Source organism: Megachile rotundata, chromosome 2, assembly GCF_050947335.1.
Source record: "Megachile rotundata isolate GNS110a chromosome 2, iyMegRotu1, whole genome shotgun sequence".
Taxonomy (NCBI): domain Eukaryota; kingdom Metazoa; phylum Arthropoda; class Insecta; order Hymenoptera; family Megachilidae; genus Megachile; species Megachile rotundata.
The window spans coordinates 3,160,049-3,185,351 of NC_134984.1; the positions used below are offsets into that span (position 1 = coordinate 3,160,049).

Sequence of the window (25,303 nt, forward strand, 5' to 3'; positions counted from 1 at the left end):
AACCAGTAAATATGCTTCAAATTATATCGTGTTTGGTCTCATTTTAATTAGAACAACAAGACGAATACGATGATCAAAGTTTCATTCACGAAAAACCAAAAATAAAGAATTTTGATTTTTGACTGCAAAAGACAAAACACGCACGAGTTTTTCTTGTTTGCCGACCGATTCAACATTCTATCTGTCTTTCTTTTCCATTTGCCGATCTCTTTCACGTTAAAAATTTTAATCACCCGAAACACATTATTTCCTATACCTGACCTTTGAATATTTTTCTCTTGCAGGAATAGCATTAAAGTAATCACATAAATTATTTTTTTGTATAACATTCTTTTATCATTAAATCTATATCTATCTTACAAAATATGTAGAGTTACTGCAATTATTACAAACAGTGCATTTTATTAAAAAAGTCTTTTTATTATGCATGTGCTTTATTTATAAATTTTTGTCTCTTCTCTTTTTAATACAACTAACTATTTTGTCTCGTAGTAGCAATCGATTTTTCTCTCATATCTGCGTTATTTCTTCCGAGGAACGTGCAAATGTATATACATCTTATATTTCATGCGATACGGTATCCTCTTCGAACCAGTTTAGCATATATGATTTCAGACTAAATAATAAACAAATTATTCATAAATCCTGCGCCGAATGTCCATCGCAGCCACATTTAGAATCAGTTGTACGTGAAAAAATGACTAATTTGCTGAAAAAACAAACTAACAACTATAAACGATTATTAACAATATATTCCTTTATTTCTCTAAAATTGCAACAAAAAATTACATGTGCATACATCCGCATATAAAAATTTTTTAAAAATCGATGCCGCGGGCGCCCGCCGACCTTACTACGGCACCATCGTTTCGCCGCGCGTGCCAGAAAACGAATTTTGCCTCGTCTCGTGAAAAGAAAGATACGTTGGAGAGACAAGGATCTATCTATCCTTGTCTATAGCTTCCCAGTTCGCCACCAGAGGTCCCCATTATCGGATTTTGGCTTTCTTGAAAATCATGGCATTACGCCCCGATTCATTTGCCTTAAATATTTAAATTGGTTATGTCCTTAACTATCTTTACGAAATAAGTTTCAGTTCAGTTCAGTTCCAATGGATTTGTAATAAAATTCTCTTCACTTTTTGTTATTATGCAAATTTAAATAAATTGTAAAATAAGGTTATGAGAAATTTTGTGTTATAAATAAATTGCATTTTGCACAATTCATTAATATTCTGTTATTATGCGCAAAAAAAATCATACAACTTTCCTATTAAAAGTATCTCGTATGGTTTTCAAGATAACCAAAGCGAGTCAAAACTCTAAGGGGTCATTTGACTCCTTAAACCCGCGTCTTAGCCGAAATAAAAGAAATACGTGTCCCTTATTTTTGCCTGCTTAGCAAACGTACGAACTTTACGTACATACAGAGGGGGATACTTCCGTGCCTTTTCTTGTTAGCTTTGGCCACAGTATAATATACTGTGCTTTGACTATATGTAGTCTGTATAGCTCAATTACCCAATATATATAATTTAACATGTGGAGAATTTGTGTAGTTTGTATAATTTTGTTGATCTTGCACGTAATTAGAAAAATTTGTTTAAAATTATGTAAAAGACATAAAAACGTTTGCGTTCTTGTTCTTGGAGATTTAGGTAGAAGTCCTAGAATGCAATATCATGTAACATCACTTGTAAAGGAAGGTTTTGCGGTAGACTTTATAGGTTATCCTGGTTCACTGCCGTTAAAAGAAATTAGAGAAAATCCTCTAATACGTATTTATTATCTTTCTCCACCTCTAAATATAGAGAACAGTATGTCTTTAGATTTATTATAAATTCATAAATTTACGCTATGCTTAAGTTTATTAAGAATTTTTGTATAACATATTTCATTTAATAATTATGTTATATAAAAGAATTGTTATAATAATGTGTATTTAAAAATATGTTTGAAGTAAAAATTTATTTTGATATTTCAGAATTGTCACTTTTTGTATGTTATGTGGTAAAAACTTTGTGGCAAACCTTTAATTTAATATGGACTTTATTGCACATACGCATACCAACTCACATGTTGATACAAAATCCGCCTGCAATACCTACAATTCCAATTTGTTGGTTGTATTGTTTCATTATAAATTCACAACTTATTATTGATTGGCATAATTATGCATTTACTCTTATGGGACTTAGCCTAAGAAATGATCATTTGTTTGTAAAATTTGCAAGAATTATTGAAACATACTTTGGTTTTAAAGCACATAGTCATATTTGTGTTTCTGAAGCAATGAGGAATGACTTGCAATTAAAGTGGAAAATCAAGTTGGTATTTTTAAATGCAATTTTTATTTTTGAATATGTATATTAATATATACTTTTTTAGAGCTGAAGTATTATATGATCGCCCAACAGACAAATTTCATCCTATATCATTAGAGGAGAAACACATGTTCTTATTAAAATTGAGTGAAAAGCATAATATATTAAAAGGTAAAAAGGAAAATACAACTATATTTACAGAATTTGTAGACAATGAGATACGGTTATCTTCTAAAAGACCTGGTCTTATCGTATCAAGCACAAGTTGGACAGAAGATGAAGATTTTTCAATATTGTTAAATGCATTACAAGGTAACTTGTTATTGTGTATTTTTATGTAATTATATAAATATATAATATTTATTATTATGATTGAAATATTTATTTTACAGAATATGAAAATATGATTGTACAATGTACTTGTAATTTACCTGATTTAATTTGTATAATAACTGGTAAAGGTCCGTTAAAAGAATTTTATAAAGCTATAGTAAAATTAAAAAATTGGAAACATGTTACAATTCTTACACCGTGGCTAGAAAACGAAGATTATCCTAAGATACTAGGTATTACAATGCAATACTTGTATTTTTCTTTATGTGGTTTTCATATAATATAAGAAATAAAATTTTTGCACATAGCTAGTGCTGATTTAGGTATTTGTCTTCACATATCATCCAGTGGTTTGGATTTACCAATGAAAGTTGTTGATATGTTTGGATGTGAACTTCCAGTGTTCTCATATAATTTTAAATGGTAAGTAAAAATTTATGTTTCTTAATGCATTTCTTACCAAATATTGAACTGTACTGAATTACACTTTATTTACTAATTTATACCATCTAGGAGCTCTTTTTCTAATATTATATATGTATATGTATGTATGTATGTGTTACAACATATATAATCATATGTATAAAATATGTTTTGTAATGTTTAAATTGTATCAAAGGTATGTCACAAAAATATTTTTTTTATTAAGGTTCCTTTTACTGAGATTTTATGGATATCAATTTCTTTGATACAATTATATATTTTTTATTGCATCATGTAGTTGTAGTTGGTCAAAATATGGACTTAGACATATATAATAACATGGCCATGAATTAAAATTTTATGTAAAATTACTTTTATCAAGATTATAGACCTTCAACAATATGTATGAACCTATAAATATAACAAAATATTCTATTACGCTAAGAGTATCTATTTAGAATACTTGATCACAATATATGTATAAACAATTTTTTTAAGTTATTATCTTCATAGATATTCAAGTGATATCTTATGATAATATATTATTTATTTTTTTCATCGTTTTAGGATTAATATTTGCACAAATTGTGGTTATTTGAGTGTTCATATTCTTTAATCTAATTGATTGCTGTTTGCAAACTGTTTCTTTAAATTTTCTTCACTTGAAAATATTCATTCATATGAATACAATTATATATATTTTATATATTTCACTGACATGAATATTTTACACTGGCAGTAAATGTTACAGTTCTATTATGACTATGGTTAGTTCATTAATTCAAAAACTATTGTATTTTTCAAAAAAAAGAATCAAACACTGAACTGTTTCATTTGAAACAATAGGAAGATAACGATATTGCAGTTATTTTGTGCTAGGATATAGCAAGTGAAAAAATAAGGCATTTTTTTTTTCAAGAGAAGAAATTAATCATTCATGTACTTATTTAATAAATAATTTGTAATGATTCCTTTGCATTTTAGGAACAATTAAAGTTTAAAGGATAATTTTTTATTCAAAATCAAATAACGTACTTTAAAAAATCTCAAGAAATGACATGAACCACTCGTTTTATACTAGAAAGTTGTTACTTATAGCCAATATAAATGCACTTAGTTTGAAAAATTTTACGTGTTACATAGAGCATTATTATTTGGAATAAGATTTTTCCAAATTATTATAGAAATATTCACATCGCTATAACTCTATTGAGAAGTAACGCAATGAAAATCTGAAAGATGCTTACAGAAAATAGAGCTTTCGTGCTTTCAAAGGATTATTCAGAGACAGTGATGTTGCTATTTTTGCTGAATTTAGGACCATTTGTACTTAGATACATTTTTCATGCTCATAGAGGTAATATTTTAATTTTTTGTGAAACTAAATGTGGAAATAAATCAGATTGAAGTTATTTAAAATATAAAGAAATATTGTTTAAATATAATTTTTTCTATAGAATGTTCCACAGAATCGATTAAAGAAATAAAAAATATGCAATTCCGTTTTGATAAAAAAGTGAAGTAATACAAATCGATTATAGTACTGTGTGGCCTTTCGAAAACCATTTAACTTTTATTTGCAATATTTTTTGACATAACAAATAATATATGAATTGCTTCAAGTCATCCTGTTAAAAAAATACATTTTATTTCTTTCCGCTCGCTTTAGAGGTTGAATTTCGAAAAGTCTTCTCATAGTGGGTGCTTATATTATGAAAGACATATAATATATTCTCAGAATAAAAGATGTAAAAGTTTTATATTTTTCACTTTGTAATTATAAGATTATTTAAATTTAGTTATTGGAATTCGCGTAATGAAAATAAAGTAAGAGTTACATTTTCAAGAAGTAGCTCTGCTTGACTGTGACATATGTTTTATCAAAATCATTTTTCTGAAGGTCATTCTCATTTTTTTGTATGAAGGTTTTATCCATTGCTGTAAGAATTGTACTTGGATTATTCAAAATCGAAGAAAGATTAAATGTTTTAAAACCGTGATAATATATGAATCGAGATTTTCCTTTACTTGAACTATAGTTATGAAAATATAATTTAAGAAACATTTGCTTTTTATTCTTTTTGTGTTATTTGTTATCCATTGCAAGTTTTTGTAAAATACATACTGTCTTGGAGAACAGTCATATGCTACTTTTTAAAATTAAGGTTGTTTTTTGTATTCAAATGTATATCACTTGCCCTTGAAACTTGTTATGCAGTTTTAGTGAACCTTTGGCATGTACACTGCTCAAAAGAAATATGGCATAGAAAAATTTTAAGCAAAAATTGGCCAAATTTGAATGATGATAACTCCGTGAAAAATCATTGCAAATTTACGCTCTTTTTTTTAAATTAAAGCTTGAGATCTCTACTTTAAGACCCTGTAGTTTGATTTTATATTTGATGCTTCTCTACCATAATAACACCGTAAATGTGAGGTCATGTTTGCAATATTGAAAATGACAAAGTTTGACGAAGTGCATGGATTTGTCACATTTTTTTTTGGTGATACTATTTACAGCAGCATAAAGTGCAAACCTTCATCTTTAATTTCCAGTACGTGAGAAACCACTACCATTTTTTTCCGCAAAGATACAGAACTTTAAAGAAACCTTTGCATTTATGGCATATACCGCCGGCATAAGCATTACCCGATATGCACCTCGGAGAGGTTGCTGGACAGATTTCGCACATCATATGGCTCTGACAAGAACCTTTTTTTGTGTGTATTTGTGTGTGAGTATCTGTGTATGTGTATGAATTATCGTTGAGAAGCCTCGTTGAGAATCATTCGCGAATTTTGCAGTCCTAATTCAATTCGATTGCTTCCACATCCTGCAGTAAGTCCAGATTTGAACCCTATAGAAATTTAACAAGACAACCTGCCAATCTACAAAACTTGTCGCAAGTCTTAACTCAAATTTGGAATGACATTTCTTCCACAGGAAGAAATTAAGGCTTGCATTAACATGAATAACACTGTACAACAAATTTTGACTTTTTTTTTATTTCGTAACGGCTACTATGAAATTCTTATAGATTTTTGCGAGCTGAATACGAATCTGAAATCAGTTTTTCTCTAGGACGTACAGTTTTTGAGAAAATTAACTTTAAAAGAAATTGCAAATTTTCAACTTTGGAAATTTGTTGTGCTTTTACCGCAGCAGCTATTCAGTGGCTTTTTACACGAGAAGAATCTGTGAATTTTCCTGAATAAAACTATATGAATTGTTATTACATTGTAAATATTTAAATATGTTTAAATGATGATCAAAGTAAGAAAGACACCAAAAACGCACCAATTTTTCCTGATATTTTTCAATTTATTTAAAAAACTATGGGTCTAGGCGAAAATCTAACCATCCCACATGATAGAGTAGACATTTCTGCAGAAGAAAGCATCAAGCGAAATTACAAAATCACTTTTGCTTTCCTTTTATAAAAAAAATAGTTTAGCAAAACACGCGCCGCTGTCAGTGGTACTCGATGTTGGCGCGGCGCGGCAGTCGCGAAATAACTATTTCGTTACTCCAAGACAATAGGCAGGGCGATTGCCGCGCCGCGCCAACATTGAGTACCACTGATAGCGACGCGTGTTTTGCTGAACTATTTTTTTTATAAAAGGAAAGCAAAAGTGATTTTGTAATTTCGCTTGATGCTTTCTTCTGCAGAAATGTCTACTCTATCATGTGGGATGGTTAGATTTTCACCTAGACCCATAGTTTTTTAAATAAATTGAAAAATATCAGGAAAAATTGGTGCGTTTTTGGTGTCTTTCTTACTTTGATCATCATTTAAACATATTTAAATATTTACAATGTAATAACAATTCATATAGTTTTATTCAGGAAAATTCACAGATTCTTCTCGTGTAAAAAGCCACTGAATAGCTGCTGCGGTAAAAGCACAACAAATTTCCAAAGTTGAAAATTTGCAATTTCTTTTAAAGTTAATTTTCTCAAAAACTGTACGTCCTAGAGAAAAACTGATTTCAGATTCGTATTCAGCTCGCAAAAATCTATAAGAATTTCATAGTAGCCGTTACGAAATCAGTTGGCTGTTGTACAGTGTAATCGCTTGCAAGGGGTAATTCAACAACGCGGAGAAAACACGCGTTATTAGAATTCAAACATGCAAACACAGATACTAACACACAAATACACACAAAAAAAGGTTCTTGTCAGAGCCATATAATGTGCAAAATCTGTCCAGCAACCTCTCCAAGGTGCATATCGGGTAATGCTTATGCCGGCGGTATATGCCATAAATGCAAAGGTTTCTTTAAAGTTCTGTATCTTTGCGGAAAAAAATGGTAGTGGTTTCTCACGTATTGGAAATTAAAGATGAAGGTTTGCACTTTATGCTGTTGTAAACAGTATCACCAAAAAAAATGTGACAAATCCATGCATTTCGTTAAACTTTGTAATTTTCAATATTGCAAACATGACCTCACATTTACGGTGTTATTATGGTAGAGAAGCATCAAATCTAAAATCAAACTACAGGGTCTTAAAGTAGAGATTTCAAGCTTTAACCCCTTAACCTACAATGACGGGCATAGCCCGCGTACGATGGTTGGGCCAGAAGTAAATATTACGGGCATAGCCCGTATAAAATGAACGAGTCAAACATAAACATTACGTTTCCGGCCCAAAATTCTCGAGCGTAAATCGTAGGTTAAGGGGTTAATTTAAAAAATAAGAGCATAACTTTGCGATGATTTTTCACGGAGTTATCATCAAGCAAATTTGGCCAATTTTTGCCTAAAATTTTTCTATGCCATATTTCTTTTGAGCAGTGTGTATGACTAAGTTAAATCTAGAATAGGAATTTTTTGTTGCAAAAAGTCATTTGGATTAATATTAAAAATGTTATTCTGTTTTAAAGGCTGGCCTAAAACTTTTACACAACACCGTATTTATTTTTCTGAAAAAGGAACTGATTTCTATGCAGTTATGATTAATTTCTGTTTCTTTAGTATACGAGGAATACACATTTTGTAGGTAATTCAACCCTAATAAAATTTTAAACAAAATGTGTCCCCGTAAACAAAATTTTTTTATATTATTTATTTTTGTTCAAATAATAAGGCAGTATTAACTTTTTTAACGAATTTAAGCTTATATTATTTATTTTCATTTTCTTTATACATGGGTTTTATTTTTCAGCTTATCAGAACTTGTTAAACATGGGCAGAACGGAATGACTTTTTCAAGTGATAAAGAATTAACAGCACAATTAAAAATGTGGTTTGAAAATTTTCCTAATAACAATGCTCAACATATGTTGGAAAGAAGATTTCGAGAAAAACTGCATAAATTTAAACAGGATCGGTGGCATAATAATTGGACTTTTATTGTGTTGCCTTATTTTAAACAATAGTTCATTTCTGTACATATTATAAGTAAAATTCAAAATGGAGGCAGTGTATACATTACCTAAGTAATGTAGCACTCCTTTAATTTTGTTGGAAACATATAGATTATAATGATTTCGAACTACTGTATCATATTTTTGTTGGCTAATGCATGTATAATGTAGGAAATGTATTATATTATCTAAATTGATTTTGGTAAAGCAGTAGTGTAAGATGTTTTTTTATATATAATCTAATCGAGTCTATTTCTTTTCTACTGTAATCACTGCGTAAGAAGACCCAATCCAATCGATCATAGCAGATACTGGTACTCGCGAATTCTTGAACTGTAATATACTATTAGGGGTACCGAAAAGTAATCAAAATTTCTTCGATGACTTCAAAGTTTTTCAATGAAAAATTGAAGGACTTTTTTAAGAAGGAAATCGAACAATTGCCTTTACGCTAACAAAACGCGTTAGAAAATAATGGAAATTTTTTGTTGATTAGCATTTAAGATTTCTTTAATAAAAAAATGTTTTCCGAAAGCAAACGAAATTTTGATTACTTTTCGGTACCCCTAACATTAGTCAAAACGGTCAGTCTCGCAGTTAGTAAATTGATAAAAGGGTGTTTTCAACTTCGATTCCTTTTTGCCAATAGGGTCATTCCACGCCAAATCGATCACTTTTGGAAGTCACTATCTCCGATTTTGCTCTCATCGAAATATGTTGTAGTCCATGTGAAATTAGGGGGGGGGGTTTAAGTCATCATTTTGTCGGTTTCGAATTTGTTAATGAATGACAGGTCGTCAAAGTTTGCAATTTTTGCCCGTTTTGGCGAAAATGGGGTCCACTTGGGAATTTTTTTCTCAGAAACTACTGAACCGATTTAGCTAACTTTTTTTTTGTTTTATTCGTGAAGGTTTGGGCTATTTTAAAATATTTTTTTTAACTTTGTCAATTTGTTATAAAATGTTGAAAAATTTAAACAAATTCTTTTTTTGCGTTTTTCTCAATGAGGGGCGTAAAGGGTTAAAATTAAAAAAAAATATGGTCATATTCTTTGAAGCTTCCCCTTTAAAATGAGCCCTTCAGAACGATGGAGCCTCGAAAATTGACGTCTCTACAAGCTGGAAACGGACGCGGGGTACCCCCATTTCACATAGGCGAGTCGCGCGTTCAGCTATTATGATCGGTTGTTTCATATCACTGGCCTCAAAACTATACAAGAAGACTTCGTACGCGATTAAATAACTCTGTTGGTACCTTGAAAAGTGTATTAGTAACCACTCTTGGTCAATGACACATTTTTTAATCGTAATTTGATTTATAGATATTAGTTCCTACATTTATTATTTATGTTCTACAAAAAGGCATTAATACTCGATGGAAACCGCAAAATAAGATTGTTTTCTTCAATCGGGATGGAATAAGAGGAATTATGATCAAAAGTATGGAGTGCACCATCGTGTGGGGTAGTCTTAGGAATGGTAGAGGAAAATGTAATGACAACTATTTTATTACAATAAACACTGGGCTATCATTATCGTACGGACAAGTTTTACGTAGCATTTGTTTATTTGATAATGGCACAAAGCTTTGCAAACTTCCATTGTCTGTTATTAATAAAGCCGTTAAAAAGTGCGCGTATAAGCAATCAGCCTGTTTAATATATTCACTTTGTATTACATAATTAAATGCTATGTTTGATAAAGATGATTGTGCCCATTCAAATAAAACTGTAGGATTGAGAATTTGATTTTTTAATGGTCTTTGTAGGCTAGTGTGCATTGCAAGTCTTTGAATGCTATCCTCCAATACTATCCTTTACCATGACTTGTTGCAAAAGATTGCCATTCTGCAGAAACATCGAAATTATTAAAATGATAAGTTGAATTAATATAATTTCTTTTGCTTTTACATGTCGTAGCTGTTCTGTTAGTCATGTTATTTAGAACCTAACAACTTTTACGATTTTAACATTTTCAAACTGATGACCGAACAAACAGATCACAATGATATTACTTCAGAATTAAGTTTAACATATTACCAATAGACTTTTCAAAGTACCAACAGAGTCATTTAATCGCGTACGAAGACTTCTTGTATAGTTTTGAGGCCAGTGATATGAAACAACCGATCATAATAGCTGAACGCGCGACTCGCCTATGTGAAATGGGGGTACCCCGCGTCCGTTTCCAGCTTGTAGAGACGTCAATTTTCGAGGCTCCATCGTTCTGAAGGGCTCATTTTAAAGGGGAAGCTTCAAAGAATATGACCATATTTTTTTTTAATTTTAACCCTTTACGCCCCTCATTGAGAAAAACGCAAAAAAAGAATTTGTTTAAATTTTTCAACATTTTATAACAAATTGACAAAGTTAAAAAAAATATTTTAAAATAGCCCAAACCTTCACGAATAAAACAAAAAAAAAGTTAGCTAAATCGGTTCAGTAGTTTCTGAGAAAAAAATTCCCAAGTGGACCCCATTTTCGCCAAAACGGGCAAAAATTGCAAACTTTGACGACCTGTCATTCATTAACAAATTCGAAACCGGCAAAATGATGACTTAAACCCCCCCTAATTTCACATGGACTACAACATATTTCGATGAGAGCAAAATCGGAGATGGTGACTTCCAAAAGTGATCGATTTGGCGTGGAATGACTCAATAGCGTTAACAAGCATCATTTTTTCCATTTGTATTGACGCTTTAAAACACCTCGTAAATTTACTTGTCATCTGAAAATAAGTAAGTCTCAAAAAACATAAGGATATCATCAACGGCAAACACTAAAAAAAAACATAATTCAATTTTTTATGAAAATTGAAGGGATAAAATTCAAGTTGGAAATATGAAGAGCACGAAAGACAAAAATAGGAAGGAAAATGGAATATATAACTATAAAAAGATATCAATATTGGAAAAATATGGGAGATCCGAAAAAATGTTTCAGGCAAAATCTGTAAGTTTTTAAGGCAGACACAAAAGAGCCTCATTAATTACATTATGAACAGTTTTTTCCCTGCAGGTGATACGTTATCCAAAAAATACCGTTACAAAAGGACTGACGCCCGTCCTCGGTACCCTTCGAGAAAAACTCAGTTCATGATGGAAGTAGTTATTGAAGACGAAACGAAAGTTACAAATTCTAAAGGCATTGTCCGAAAAAATGTAAAACTAAATTGTCGGCGATAGCTAAATTCTGTTTTTCAAAAATAACTGTCAGTCCCGGACCCATCACAAACTACCTACGAAACCCCGCGTATTGTATTCCATGGCTAGTTTGGAACATGCAAAAAAGAAATGTACATGCGATAATTACAGTAGTTGCACATACCTGTAAATATCGAGTATTGTAAGCATCAATTGTAACAAAAGAATCAAGAGTTTAATTGTATGTACATGTACAATTCAACTAGATATCCCATAAGAAAAACGGTAAACAAACCTAAAGAATAAATCTGTGGAAAAAAGTATGACTAAAATATACAATAAAAATTTTTTATTTCTAGCGAAGTTTGCGAAAAAGTTGAGTTTGAACGTTTGTTCAAATACACGTATACAATTAAGCCCGTCCAAACGTTTGTTTAATAATATCTACATAAACACAAAGTGTTAGGTACGTTGCATATTAATTATATTAAAATAGTATTTCGTGATATTAAAATAAAAATATCTTCTAAATTAATGATTTTTCGTCATAAGTGACTTAATACTTTTGTGTAAAGTATAATGAATAGCTATATTGAATGGCTTATTAAGTGCCAACTTACCCTGAACTTCTTATTGTATTTCGTTCCCATTTGGGGACTTAAATTTTACATGTTCTATAATAACTGAATTAGACAGTATTAAAGACTGTGAGCATGTTGGTTCCCAATAAAAAAAAGTAAATAATATTTTCTAATAAAATGTTCTTTATTTCATGACAACACTCATTTTTAAGGAGACTAACAGTCATATGTATTTTTTAACTCGTCATAAAAATGTATACAATAGTAGTTACGAAATATATAATTTCACTTAAGAACACCAACTTCACCTTAATATCTTCTCTACATGTTCATTGTATAAGACAAAGCTATAATTACTCTCACGATCGGTTATATTCGTACACCACAGTCTCATCTTCCTAATTTTGGCTGGAAAATATACATATTGTATGAACTTGATGACTTTGTAATATGCGTTATAATATTCTTTCACAGCATATCGTATTTTACAAAATGAATAATTGCAACAACATCTATGACTACGTTTCCATCGAGGGTTCAAATCGGGTCAGAGTCGGGTTAGATTCGGGTTTGAGTCGCGGGTTGGAGTTGCGGCAGGGTTGAACATTACCAACTGCACAAAGTCAACTACCATATTCTGACATGTAAAGGAGAGCAATATTAATTTTACAATATCAAAATAACATACAAAAATTATTTCTCAGATTACAAGATCACCGACAAAAAGTAATAATAACCTCTTCTACACCGATTAATACAACACGTGATACACAATGCAATTTGGATTTGTTATGTTGGCAACACGAACTCGACTCTTGTCGTTTCCACCGAACCCAATTGAACGCTACCCTAAAATTTTGTAGGGTAGAGTTCAACTAAACCTTTGGTGTTTCCACCGTAAAAGCGCTCACCCCAACCCGACTCTAACCCGACTCTGACTCGATTTGAACCCTCGATAGAAACGTAGTCTATAAAGCTTGTCTTACAGTTTTATTTATACACCTACAATATTATTCGATAAATCTTTAACGATTTCGATTTTGTAACTTATAACTTGTCATTTTTATAGATTTTTGTGTACCGAATACAAATCTTTAAACCATTCTTTTGTAGTGCTTGTAACTTTTGAAAAAGTTGATTTTGAACAAAAATTGTAAAGTTCCTTCAAATCTTCAGTTTTGAAGATGTTTATGCAGTCCTAGTAACATCTATTTAGATCCTTTTAATCACCACCTTTTTTATGAATTCTTCTGAATAAAATGTTATATTTATGTCAAGAGAAACTAATATTGAGTTACTAATATTTTTCAATTTATTTCAAAAATTAAAAACCGGAAAAAAATGTAACTATAGCATACGACAATAAGAGTAAACGTTTTCGTTAAGGAAAGCATCAAAGAAAAGTAAAGAATCATATTTCTGTTTACAATATTCAAGCCTAACAATTTGTCGCAACATACAACGGAATTATACGCGATAAGGCAATCATCAAAATTGAGTATCTAAACTATATTATCCCCTTTTTGTATTGAAAACAAAACACATAACGCGATTATATCAGTGGTTCTCAATTCTAATGAACTGTTTGTCCTACATAATGATAAATTATTAAATTCGTATGTTGTAAAAACATATAATTTTGCATTTTGTCTCATGCTTTTCTTAATTGAAACGTTTTCTTTGTTATATGCTATGGTTAGATACGCTTTTAAATTCTTAGTTTTTAAAATAAATTGGAAAATATTATAAAGCATTGACGCGTTTTGTGTGTCTTTCTCATTTTGATCGCAATTTAATATTTAATTATTTATAATGCAATAACAATTTATATAATTTTATTAAAAATAGTTTACAGAATTACTTGTGTTAAAAAGAATTAAATAGCAATTATAATAAATCCACAAAATATTTCTAAACTTGGAAATTTATAATTTTTGTTAATAAGTAAAGCTTTACAAAACTTATGCGCATTATAGAAAAACGGTTTACGTGCTTATATTCGATACAAAAAAATTTCGAATAACTTATTGTAAGTTATAAAATTGATATCAGTAACGATTTATCGAATAATTTTGTAGGTGTATAAATACGAGTACGAATCAAATTTCATAGATGTCATTTCAATCATTTATTTTGTTCAAAATATTCGACAAAATATTATTTTTTCTTTCCATAAACGTAAATAGTAGTATTGAAGAAATATTGCAATGTATATTATGAAATTATGACGTTCGTACAGTACAATTTTCACTCAGAAGTAAGAAGATGAGACGCGGTCTGTGTATCCGGCTAGGAATAACTTTGAGTTAAAAATCATGTAACTTTTGTCTAAAATATTGTTTTGTATTATCAATATTTTGAAGTTATTTGAGTGGATTGTTTTAAATGACATCCAAGAACTTTTTATACTGATATCTTAAAATTAAATTATGGAAATAGAACCTTTTTCAATGGAATATGTGATTGTACAAAACGGCACAATACTGGGGACTATTTCACTTTTAAAAGAGGAAATTAAAACAAAAGTCATAGATAGAATCAGTAATGCAATTGATGAATACATACTAGCAAGTACACAAACAAAAATGTTGTAAAGTTTTGATATATTCAATTCTTAGTTATCTTTATAAGTAGATTTTGTCTAAACCATCTTTTCTAAATATAAGAATTGGTATTAGTATGGTTTTAATTGTTATTAAGATAGGGGATTCTACACAATTTCTATTTACCATTTTGCATCAAAAACTTTAGAACAATATTGTGATCTGACAAAAACAATAATTAAAAAGTTTTCATTGAAAAATCAAATTTTGGGATTGTACTGCTTCTTAAAATCATTGGATTTTTTCCTCCAATCATCTCTTATTCCCAAAAATGAAGTTTGGTTGAAAGTTCAAATGTACTAAAATATATGTTTCTATTCTTGGTTCTTATTAATTTAATCTTAATACTTTTGGATCATTTATACACTCCACCAATAATTGTGCAAAAGTTTCATGTGCTTTTTATTTTAACCACATGTTTAAGGTGGTTGCATTGAAATAGTCAAATCTAAAAGGTAGAACATTGGTAAATATAATAAAATAATTTTAGTCAAAGAATTGGAATATAGTACATAACTTGCAATATATTAAAAAAATTATAATATAATATCATGCAAAGTAAGTAAAATATGCTAACAATATAATATAAGAAAGAAATAAATATGAATGGATGTAAGTTATGAACAAGTGGTGTATTTGTACTTCTTATTTAATTGAATTAAAATATATGTTTTTTTATGATGATTTTAGTTTTTAAGAAAATTTAAAATAGTATACTTGTATTACAATAAAAAATGTAACTATTCCATACGTGTAAGTTTTTGAAACTTTACCTACATATAAGTGTTATTATTATTTACATTCGGTAAATAATAATACTTGTCATATTAAAGTACATTTATAATACAATTAATTTAACACGAATAAAAAATATTTTCACATTTTTTTTAATTTTTATTAATATAATTAAGAAATGTACATTTTATTGCAGGAATAAACATGTTCGAGAAATTTTATGATAAAAATACAATGGATGCACAGAATATAAACTTACAAATAAGATTTCAAATCAGGTACAAAATACTTAGACTAAAAGTCGTTCAATTTCTTGCTGTATGGCTTGAATTTGTGGTTTTAATTGTGATCCTTCATTAACTGTCACAGAACAAGCAACAACGGATCTGGATACACCACAAGCTCGACCTAAAGCTTGTTTGCTTCTAACAAATACGTATGGAACATTTTTATCTTCACACAATAGCGGTAAATGTAATAAAATTTCTAATGGCTCAGCGTCAGCAGCCATTACAATAAACTCTGATAAACCGCGATTTAATGTTTTTGTTGCTTCATTTGCTCCTTTCCTTAATTGTTTATAATTCATTGCTTGCTGTACGAGGTTTAAGATTTTTGCAGTTAAAGTGGCATCTGCTAAAGGATATGCTTTTGGATTAACTTCATCTCCCTGTATAATAAACACAAAACCACATTATTATTTTTCTCAATATTGTAGTTAATTAATAGTATACAAAAATTTTTCACTGAATAATCTTACTAGCAATTTTCATTTAATTATTGTAAGTAATTAATAATGTGCATATGAAACCTAACCTAAAAACTAGCACGTGGATGATGAAAATTATTAATGTAAATATATACTTGCCATTTTTATGGATTAAAATATTTTTCAGAGTATGTATAAAAAAACTATTTTTTATCGAAAATAAATAACCTCTCCACGATTACATTAAAAAATCGCTTCATAGAGGAAAGGACGCACTCGAACCTTCCGGACAACACTGCACTAAAGCGATGGCTGTATGCTGAATGTTCTTGCTTTCGTTTCGACTCGCGCGTCTTGGCTACGCAGTTTCCCCACTATTTATGCTATCCCCACTCATGATTTTCATTTTCTTCGTATGGTATATGCCTCCGAAAAGGTTGAAATTTATTTAATATACTACCTAACGAGTAAATAGGTTTCATTCATATCTGTGACGTAATTGTATGATTCAATGAAATAGAAATTACTTCATTAGAAAATAGAAATTATTTTATACTTTTTAGTGCATTTCGAAGTCGGTGTATTTTTTTTTCTGAAAATTATTTTATTTCACGCTTTTTAGTGAAATGGGGAGAATTGTATAGGATACTGTGAGACAGTTCTTCCGGACTTTTTTTTGTCTGCGTAAATGCCATGAGCATAATTAAGTAAAAGACAACATGGATATTCGTTTTCCAATTTCTTTTTTCGCTAATATCTTGAAAACTAAAGTTTTCTGTCAATTATGCATAAGGAAAAGGTTGTCCACAACCATGCCCCTGACAACATATTAAAAGGACATTAAAATCATTCGAAGTTGATTGCAAAAGTTAATAACAATTTTTTTCGCTAATATCTCGAAAACTAAACATTTCCGCGAAATTTATTTGTATATGAACAAAATTGTTCAGAATCATGTCCGTGATAAGATATTGAAAGCGCACTAAAATCGAGAAAAGTTTATTTCAAAAGTTGCCGGTTTTTTTGCAATAACAACACTTTGCAATTAAAAAATGAACAATTTTTTGATAATGGTACCAATGGGGAGTCAGAACCTACCAGATGCAAAAGGTTTCATTCCGATCGGTCCATCCAGCTAGGCGTATTTCGGCGAACATACATAGAAAAAGAAAATAGTTGCCGGTTTTTTGCAATAACAACACTTTGCAATTAAAAAATGAAAAATTTTTTGATAATGGCACCAATGGGGAGTCAGCACTTTCCATATGCAAAAGGTTTCATTCCGATCGGTCCATCCAGCTAGGCGTAATGCGCGAACATACATAGAAAAAAAAAGAAAAAAAAAAGAAAAAAAAAAGAAAGAAAAAAAAATACTGCTCGAATTGAGTAACCTCCTCCTTTTTCGAAGTCGGTTAAAAAGATATCAAGGTTTGGAATTTGCCATTTTTCTTATTTTCGTAAAAATTAAATTGTACATAAGAATTTTTATTTCGGGTACTGTTTGTCTAATTAAATTACCTTTGTAGTCATAGTTGAAGTTAGGAGTGAAATTTTTATGCAAAACACTTTTTTCTTTATGTAAAACTTCATATCAAACGTGCATCCAGAAATATCCTCCCGAACTCATTTTAACATGGGCGTCCAGGAAATACTCTGTCCATTTGTAACATCCCTGGAACCTAAGTTCAGTTTGTTACAAGCGCTAAAAAGGTAAAGAGCGGCTTTTGCCCCTAAACGACTCGATTTTGCAAATAAAGATTGTGGGATTCGTGTGGTGTGCGGTTAAGGAGTGAAATCCAAAGGTCAATATCTTTCAACAATTAGATTTATTCAATAAAACGATAAAAATGAAACTAACAAATAACAATAACAACAAATAAAGAAAAGTATATAGATTATAAATGATTAATTAGAATAGAGAAACTAAATAAATCTTGAAATAATAATAATAATAGAAATAATAGAAATTGATAAATCAAAGAATATGTGATAGATAATCGTGAACTTAACGAAATGAAACTCGCTGGTTAGTACTTTATATTGGACCGTATCTAATTCTGATCTCTGATAAAGTTAACTTCGCTTTTCGTAATATTAACTAAATTTGACATACTTTATATATACATATATCCGATTCTCGTGTTCGAAGCTAACGCAATGACAAGATTTTACTTGATTAACACGCTTATAATAATGAATCCTACCTAAGTGTAATTCGGTTTCTAGATTTATATAAATGAAATTCTACAAAATTAATAATGTTAGCGCTTTATACTCTACCGCTGCGAGGAATTCGACCTAAGTGAGATTCTCTAAGCGCACCTAAATACGCTTTCGCAAAAATTAGACAGATTTATCTACTATCTAACGCGGTGTAGTCGACTACGTAAATTACGCTAAAGTGAGAACAGTATTTCTTTAATAACTCGAATTATCAAAATTTATCTGAATCTAAATGAATTACTCTTCGGAACAGTTACTCTTATGATTTGACTCGACAACTAATGGTTTATGACCGTTTTTGCCAAAACGAACACTGACATCCGAAACCAGATCGCTTAATTGGGGAGCCTGTTGTTCACTGGCTACTAGAACGACCCAGCGACCAAGTACCCGAATGGCAAATACCCGCTTGACCAGTCAAGTATTAAGAATTTTTTTGGCCCTTTGACAGCGAAAACTGTTCCTGTTATGCTTAGTAATGATACTTGTGTCGTACTCGACTTCGAAGACTGTTCTGATTTTAGACGGGTTTCGCTCGCCCTTTTATACTCGCAGGTTCGCCGAATTCCTGGAATTTCTGTGACTTCAGAATATCTAAATTTTCATATAAATTCGTTATTATACATTAATTATAAAATTTAACGGTTTAATTATATTTTAAATATTGCTCTCTAATTTCTGACTAACAGTTCGGTATTAAAATAATAGTATAACGGTGTTTTAGCGAAAAATACATTTTCTGTCCTTTTCTAATTAACTGCGCACGAATTCTACGAGAGCTGAATCTATTCCGATTTATAGCTTTTTAGTTGAAGAAAATAATTGTGGTTCCGGCCAAGAATAATTTATTACTGGTTGATTTTACGTATATAAATTGGTTCAGTTAATTAATTAATTTAATGGTCAATAATGCCGTAAATAGAAATAGTAGCTCCATCCTTTTCTAGGATTAGCGCTGATCTCAAGGATTTCGGGCGAGTATTGCGGCACGTAGGCACACCATAGCGTAACGGAAATTTCTCATACAAAATTATACATTTATTAGAATTAAAATAAAATAATACATAATCTGATTTTAATCATTCCAACTTAATATCCAATTATTGGTATGAAAAATATTACCTACTCTAAACCAAAATTATAAGATAATTAATATAAATGAAAATATATACATATATATGTATCTATAATCTATACTGATTACCGACGGTCGAATCTAATAGGATCGATAATCGATACGTGACATACTGTCGGTAATTTGGCAACTACTGTCGATAATTGATTATTCTAGTCGGTGGGTACAAGATAATCGTGATGTTGGCGATAAAAAAAAACGTTTCCCCAGGGATGTTGCACATTCTCGACCGATAGGCGTCTAGCTGAGTATGTTCACCTTACTCTCTATGCCAGACGAGTGTATAGGAATGAGCTCCTGTATTCTCCTTCTATTCTCCAGGCAGGCGTCCAGTTAATTTCGCCGTACTCTCTTGTCGGAGTCCCTAAGTTGGTGTTGGAAATCCTAACGAACTATCCGACTTTCTCTTCTACATCTGGCTCTTCCTTTATTTCCTTTACCCTATTGTCCACTTTCTGCGCTTTCCTGTCTGTCTTATATCACCAAAATATGCCTCTAGAATTTCCTACAGCTTCAAGATTTTTCCAAGGTCCCGCTAAAGCACTTCCACATTTCCTAATAAATCACTCCTTTTTTTTAAGCCACCTCCTTCGCAAATAACCTAGCCAATGACTTTTCCTGTTCCCACACCCTTATCCAAAATATCAACCAATAGTTCCTTCCAATAGTTTACATTCTTCTTCTCAACACCGTTTCTCATTAGATTTTATCCATACTTCACCGTGATAAGAACAACTTTTAAAACTAGAGTACTAGAATAAGGTTTAGCTAGGTATACTGTTAAACAATAAATTGTGTATTGAATTCACTTCGAGTTATTCCTGACTGGAACTCCAACATTGGTCTAAAAGCGGCTGTTGGCTCTTACCTCGTCTTCTCTTTCGGAACAGCGAATTAAGCTGACTCTCACCGCGAGCCTTTATTTTATATATGTATGTATGCCGGTTGCTATCCTTGGTCGCTGTTACCAAAATCGCTTTTTGAGAATCACATAACACGCACCTCCCGTTCTGCGGAGTAATTTATGTTTTCGCGTAGGATATATGTTATTTTCCATATATTTCGATCTTTCGTGAACTTTCGACACTCTAGAATTTTCGTGATGCTACATAACATTTCAATCTATGTCCTAAGGTTTTGATGCGTATATTGTATTAAATCTTGTAAGGTGAGATTCGTTACATTGGATCTTTAAATTCACACATTATAGACATACATCAGCTGTTGCTTATGAAATAAGAAATATGCACATTGACGTATGTATACGTTGTCCCTGACAGTTTTTCATGAATATTTCGAAAACCAGGGCTGAGTGGCGCAGAGTGGCGAAAAACGGCGAAAACTTGGACAAAAGTCAAAAAATAAAAATCACAATTCTTGAAATCCGTTTAGTAGGACAAGTTTATATGGAATCTATGCATAATGTTCTCACATTTTTAATGATTTTATTATTAACATTTCGAAGATATGGGCTTCCAAAGTTGAACATTTTTTAAAGTCAATTTTTCCGGGCAAAGTTTAATGTTGTTTAAACTTATGAACAAAACATAATGTTGTTCATTATTTTTTAAATATTATATTCATCCAGTATTATTAGCTTTTTATATAATACTTTAGTATTATAATTATGTAAGTTGCACAACAAAATATTTATTTTTAACTGATATGGAAAGAGATATAAACTACAGACGTATTTACTGTTTAAGTAAGGTGAAAGTTGTGATCTTCATCTCGATTCACTTACCACATAGGCTTAAATGAAAGCTGGAAGCTTCCCGAACAAGGATCTGTAACGATATCTTGCAGTAATTTTCGGTTTTCTGAGTTATTCACATTTTTGTGCACACGCTCGCTTTATTATACTACGCAACAACAGCAGTTTCGGACGTTTTTAACCGACTTCGAAAAAGGAGGAGGTTACTCAATTCGATCAGTATATTTTATTTTTTTTTTTATTTTTTTTATTATTATTATTTTTATTTTCTATGTGTGCCCGCCTATTACGCCTAACTGGATGTACCGATCGGAACGAAACCTTTTGCATCTGGTAGGTTCTGACTCCCCATTGATACCATTATCAAAAAATTGTTCATTTTTTAATTGCAAAGTGTTGTTATTGCAAAAAAACCGGCAACTTTTGAAATAAACTTTTCTCGATTTTAGTGCGCTTTTAATATCTTATCACGGACATGATTCTGAACAATTTTGTTCATATACAAATTTCGCGGAAAGCTTTAGTTTTCGAGATATTGGCGAAAAATTGTTGAAAAGTTTTGAAATCAACTTTGGACGATTTTCATGTCCTTTTAATATGTTATCAGGGACACGATTCTGAACAACTTTTTCCGTATCCGCAATTAAGGGGAAGCTTTAGTTTTCGAGTTATTAGCGAACAACTATTGTTACCAGTGAATATTCGATATGTGCACAAATGATCTGTACGATATGTGCACCAAAGTTATCCCCACCACTGGGGGGAAGCCCCTTCAGACGCCGAGAAGCTCGATCGCCGAGAAATGTAACATGATCCGGGGTCGGGTATATCCATGAAGCAATACATATACAAATATAAAACTTTTTTATTTTTGATTTTTTCGAGATCCAACTTTTACCAATAGATTCTTTATATTTTTCTGATTAAAAGAAGACCAAACACGATATAATTTGGACTATATTTACTGGTTTAATTGACGATGAAAGTTTTTCACATCGAAGAGGATAGCGAGTCAAAAAGAAAGAGACGCTACGATCGTGGCAGTCGGCAAACATCAAAAGTCTATTCAATTGTTCACAATCCTAATACGTTGCTAACTTTTTTATTTTTTATCAAATTTTTATAAAACTTTCTCTGTCATGTTCGTGACATTTTCCTGATTAAAATGAGACCAAACACGACGTAATTCGAGTTATATTTACTTGCAATATCTTATTAGAGTAAAGTCATCGATGTACGCGTAACATTTGAAATTACAAGCAAATATGTCCCGAAGTATATCGTGTTTGGTCTCATTTTAATGAGAAAAATGTCACAAATATGATGGAAAAAGTTTAAAAAAAAAAATCAAAAATAAAAGTTTTATTCTTGCCTTAGGAGTGTCCTTCTGGTAGGTCACTGTTTGTTTACGTTCAGTCTCCTTCGCTCGAAATGTAGGAACTGTACGATATCTGCACCAGTTCGACGTTCGGCAAAACATCAATCAATGTAGGAACTGTACGATATCTGTACCAGTTCGGTCCCGAGAATGGTGCACATATCGAATATTTACTGTATATTGAATTCTACGTGTGCCTCCGTGTCTCTGGTGGTGTATGAATCAACATGCAGTCGCCGATTTTCTACTGTTTCTACAAACACGTCTTGTCGGCCGATAAAAAGCGTGAAATAAAATAATTTTAAGAAAAAAAATACGCCGACTTCGAAATGCACTAAAAAGTATAAAATAATTTCTATTTCCTAATGAAGTAATTTCTATCTCATTCAATCATACAATTACGTAACAGATATGAATGAAACCTATTTACTCGTTAGGTATTATATTAAATACATTTCAACCTTTTCGGAGGCGGCGCAAAATTAAAAGATTATTTTGAATATGTTATTTAATTTTGCGCATTCGAAGCATTCGAAGAAGATGGCGATTAATTATTATACTATTCTTTTCTAATTATTTTATTATTCATTTTAACTATTGTACTATTCCACTTTATTCATACTAACCTTTTCCATCCTTCCCTGATGGAACAACACTATTTTGCGGTATCTATTGCGCAATGACACCTTTCTTATAAACAATCTATAAGTAATCAATTTCATATCTTTGAAACTTTTTTTCTCGAAAAAAGGCTTGGCTTCAAATTGGCCAAGAGTAGCGATTAACATTCTTTCGCAAATGTAAATCTCCTAAAACGCATATGAAATCTATTTATACTACTCGCCAAACATGAAGGTACAGTATTTCTTGTATAGCGCATTGTGATGTTAATTTTATGCACTCAGTTTTGCAAAAGGTCTTGTTTTGTAGGTAAGATTTCAAACTACATATCCATATTATATATTACATATTAGATATTTAAACTTTATACAAAAATTTAAGAAATAAACATTTATTTGCAATTTGTGATATTAGCAAATTAATTTGTTATTAACAAACATGTTATTATGATAGTTCAAATATTCAAGATTAAAATGACCAAAGATTTGACTAAAAATTTATACATACATTATTCCGTATTTATCAACTAACAAATCAAAATTCGATTTTCAACACAAAAAATTAATTTATAATATTAATATAATTATTTTATCATAAAATATACGAATAATTTACCTCAGAATCGAAGATATCAGTTTTGTTCACGTTTTCGCCGTTTTTCATCACTGTGCGGCGGTTATATGTATAACAAAAAGTTACTAAAAATAATAATTTCTACAATATGTTTCCAAATTATCGAAATCGGAAAGGTTGTCCGTTTTCTAAATGATTACCTCTACTTGTTTTTCATAACCTATTCTCGGTATAATAGCAAGGTTGTTTGGCAAAATGCAGTGGTGGTATCAATACGCATAGCTTGGTAAATCCATTGTAAATCCTGTACATCTGTAAAAGTAAACTTATTCACCTATGGGCTACAACGGTCGAATATAATCGCAGAAAGCAAACAATTCGAATTACAGTTAAACGTATAGTCCATTCAACAATAGTCCGTTCAGCATACTCGTCAGTCTATCAGTTTTTGTTTGTTCTCCGCATGTCGGAAGTAATCTTTTCTTTTGTGGACTTCCTATAGCAGTTCTTATTCACATATTTTGGTTTACATCTATATTCTATATCATTGATCGATTATAACTAGCTTCTTGATTATAACTTAACAAAAAAGACGAAAATAATGTCAACTAACTTATTTTGGATACATCAGTTCTAATATGCTTATCCGTGCTGATTCACTAGGTAAGTCCTCCAATAATATTATTATCGTGCAAAATATCGACTTATTATTACGAAGCGTGATTTTAAATAGTCTGCATGTACAAAATGTATATTGTTTAAGCAATTACGAAATCCTTAAAGATAAGAAGAAATGCTTGTTGCAAGAAATGCTATTCCTAAAATATTTTAGCTAGCTCGGGAAAATCCATAAAAGAATATAACACTAAATTTAACTTCATATGCGAATTGAAATCTATTTATGAAAATAAACCGCTTATTGGCAAACGATGTTAAGTCCTAAAGAGTCTGCTGAGAGGCTAAGTTCATAGTCTGCGTTGTGAGTATAACCATTGTTATGCCTGACGCATAAATAATAAGACAATTGAATGTCTTTTGAGTAGGCTTGCCTTTTCTGTTTCGAAATCCGACAATATACTTCAAACAATATCTCCGATTCGTTGAATATTGAAAGGGGAAGAAAAAAATGCGTGAAATGCGTTGGATTCAGAGAACATTCCTCATCTGTAAAACATTTACTTCGTTAATCTTATGTCTTCGAACATTATGACAAGCTTCGGCAGCATTCCAAACTCTCAGAGTAGGGTTTGGATAACTCTGCTGTAGAGTTTAAAGCATGGCAATATTTTGCTCCTGTAACTAACAAATGTTTTGAGGATAATGAATTTGAGATATACTGTAAGCAGATAAATGCAAATAAATCGAAATGGAATTTCGCTCGGTCACTACTGATATATACCGGCAAAGGTTCTCGTAGTATGCCTGTTTAAATAAATTCT

At 30.9% G+C, this 25,303-nt stretch overlaps 3 protein-coding genes and 1 long non-coding RNA gene across 12 annotated transcripts in view; 2 read left to right on the plus strand and 2 right to left on the minus strand.

The window, feature by feature from the left end:
- Positions 1-735: 735 nt before the first annotated feature.
- Positions 736-8,661, plus strand: LOC100879237 (ALG1, chitobiosyldiphosphodolichol beta-mannosyltransferase). 5 transcript variants are annotated; one of them, XR_013041584.1, is made up of 7 exons: positions 736-1,816; positions 1,984-2,326; positions 2,388-2,635; positions 2,716-2,889; positions 2,965-3,079; positions 7,966-8,081; positions 8,247-8,378. XR_013041584.1 is itself a non-coding variant. In XM_076542129.1 (6 exons), exons 1-6 carry the CDS (start codon positions 1,540-1,542, stop codon positions 4,071-4,073), a joined length of 1,167 nt encoding a protein of 388 aa, XP_076398244.1. In that variant the 5' UTR covers positions 736-1,539; the 3' UTR covers positions 4,074-4,216. The 5 variants fall into 5 exon arrangements, 2 of the variants coding, with proteins under 2 accessions (XP_076398244.1, XP_012145588.1); XR_001096586.2 differs by lacking the exon at positions 7,966-8,081 and adding an exon at positions 4,264-4,436 and having other exon boundaries at positions 737-1,816; positions 8,247-8,386; XR_013041585.1 differs by lacking the exon at positions 7,966-8,081 and adding an exon at positions 4,319-4,436 and having other exon boundaries at positions 737-1,816; positions 8,247-8,386.
- Positions 8,656-15,789, plus strand: LOC105662770 (uncharacterized). Of its 3 annotated transcripts, none has more exons than XR_013041586.1 (5): positions 8,656-8,783; positions 11,269-11,401; positions 11,468-11,877; positions 11,952-12,058; positions 15,708-15,789. It is a non-coding gene; the product is annotated as an uncharacterized LOC105662770 (long non-coding RNA). The 3 variants fall into 3 exon arrangements; XR_001096296.2 differs by lacking the exon at positions 8,656-8,783 and adding an exon at positions 9,044-11,187; XR_001096294.2 differs by lacking the exon at positions 8,656-8,783 and having other exon boundaries at positions 9,044-11,401.
- Positions 15,648-25,303, minus strand: part of LOC100878526 (NHP2-like protein 1) — a 105,323-nt gene continuing 95,667 nt past the window's right edge. The window contains exons 1-2 of one of the 2 annotated variants that reach the window (XM_076542128.1): positions 16,380-16,574; positions 15,648-16,181 (exon numbers count right to left, since the gene is read on the minus strand). In XM_076542128.1, coding sequence (XP_076398243.1) covers positions 15,801-16,181; positions 16,380-16,382 — 384 coding nt within the window. In that variant the 5' untranslated portion in view covers positions 16,383-16,574 and the 3' untranslated portion in view covers positions 15,648-15,800. Of the gene's footprint in view, positions 16,182-16,379; positions 16,575-25,303 lie in introns of those variants that run through there. The other variant, XM_076542119.1, reaches the window with a different exon arrangement.
- Positions 21,140-24,169, minus strand: LOC105662768 (NHP2-like protein 1 hoip). 2 transcript variants are annotated; one of them, XM_076542135.1, is made up of 4 exons: positions 24,065-24,169; positions 23,907-23,989; positions 23,297-23,479; positions 21,140-21,365 (listed from the first exon to the last, which is right to left on the minus strand). In XM_076542135.1, exons 2-4 carry the CDS (start codon positions 23,952-23,954, stop codon positions 21,315-21,317), a joined length of 282 nt encoding a protein of 93 aa, XP_076398250.1. In that variant the 5' UTR covers positions 23,955-23,989; positions 24,065-24,169; the 3' UTR covers positions 21,140-21,314. The 2 variants fall into 2 exon arrangements, with proteins under 2 accessions (XP_076398250.1, XP_076398249.1); XM_076542134.1 differs by lacking the exon at positions 24,065-24,169 and having other exon boundaries at positions 23,907-24,050.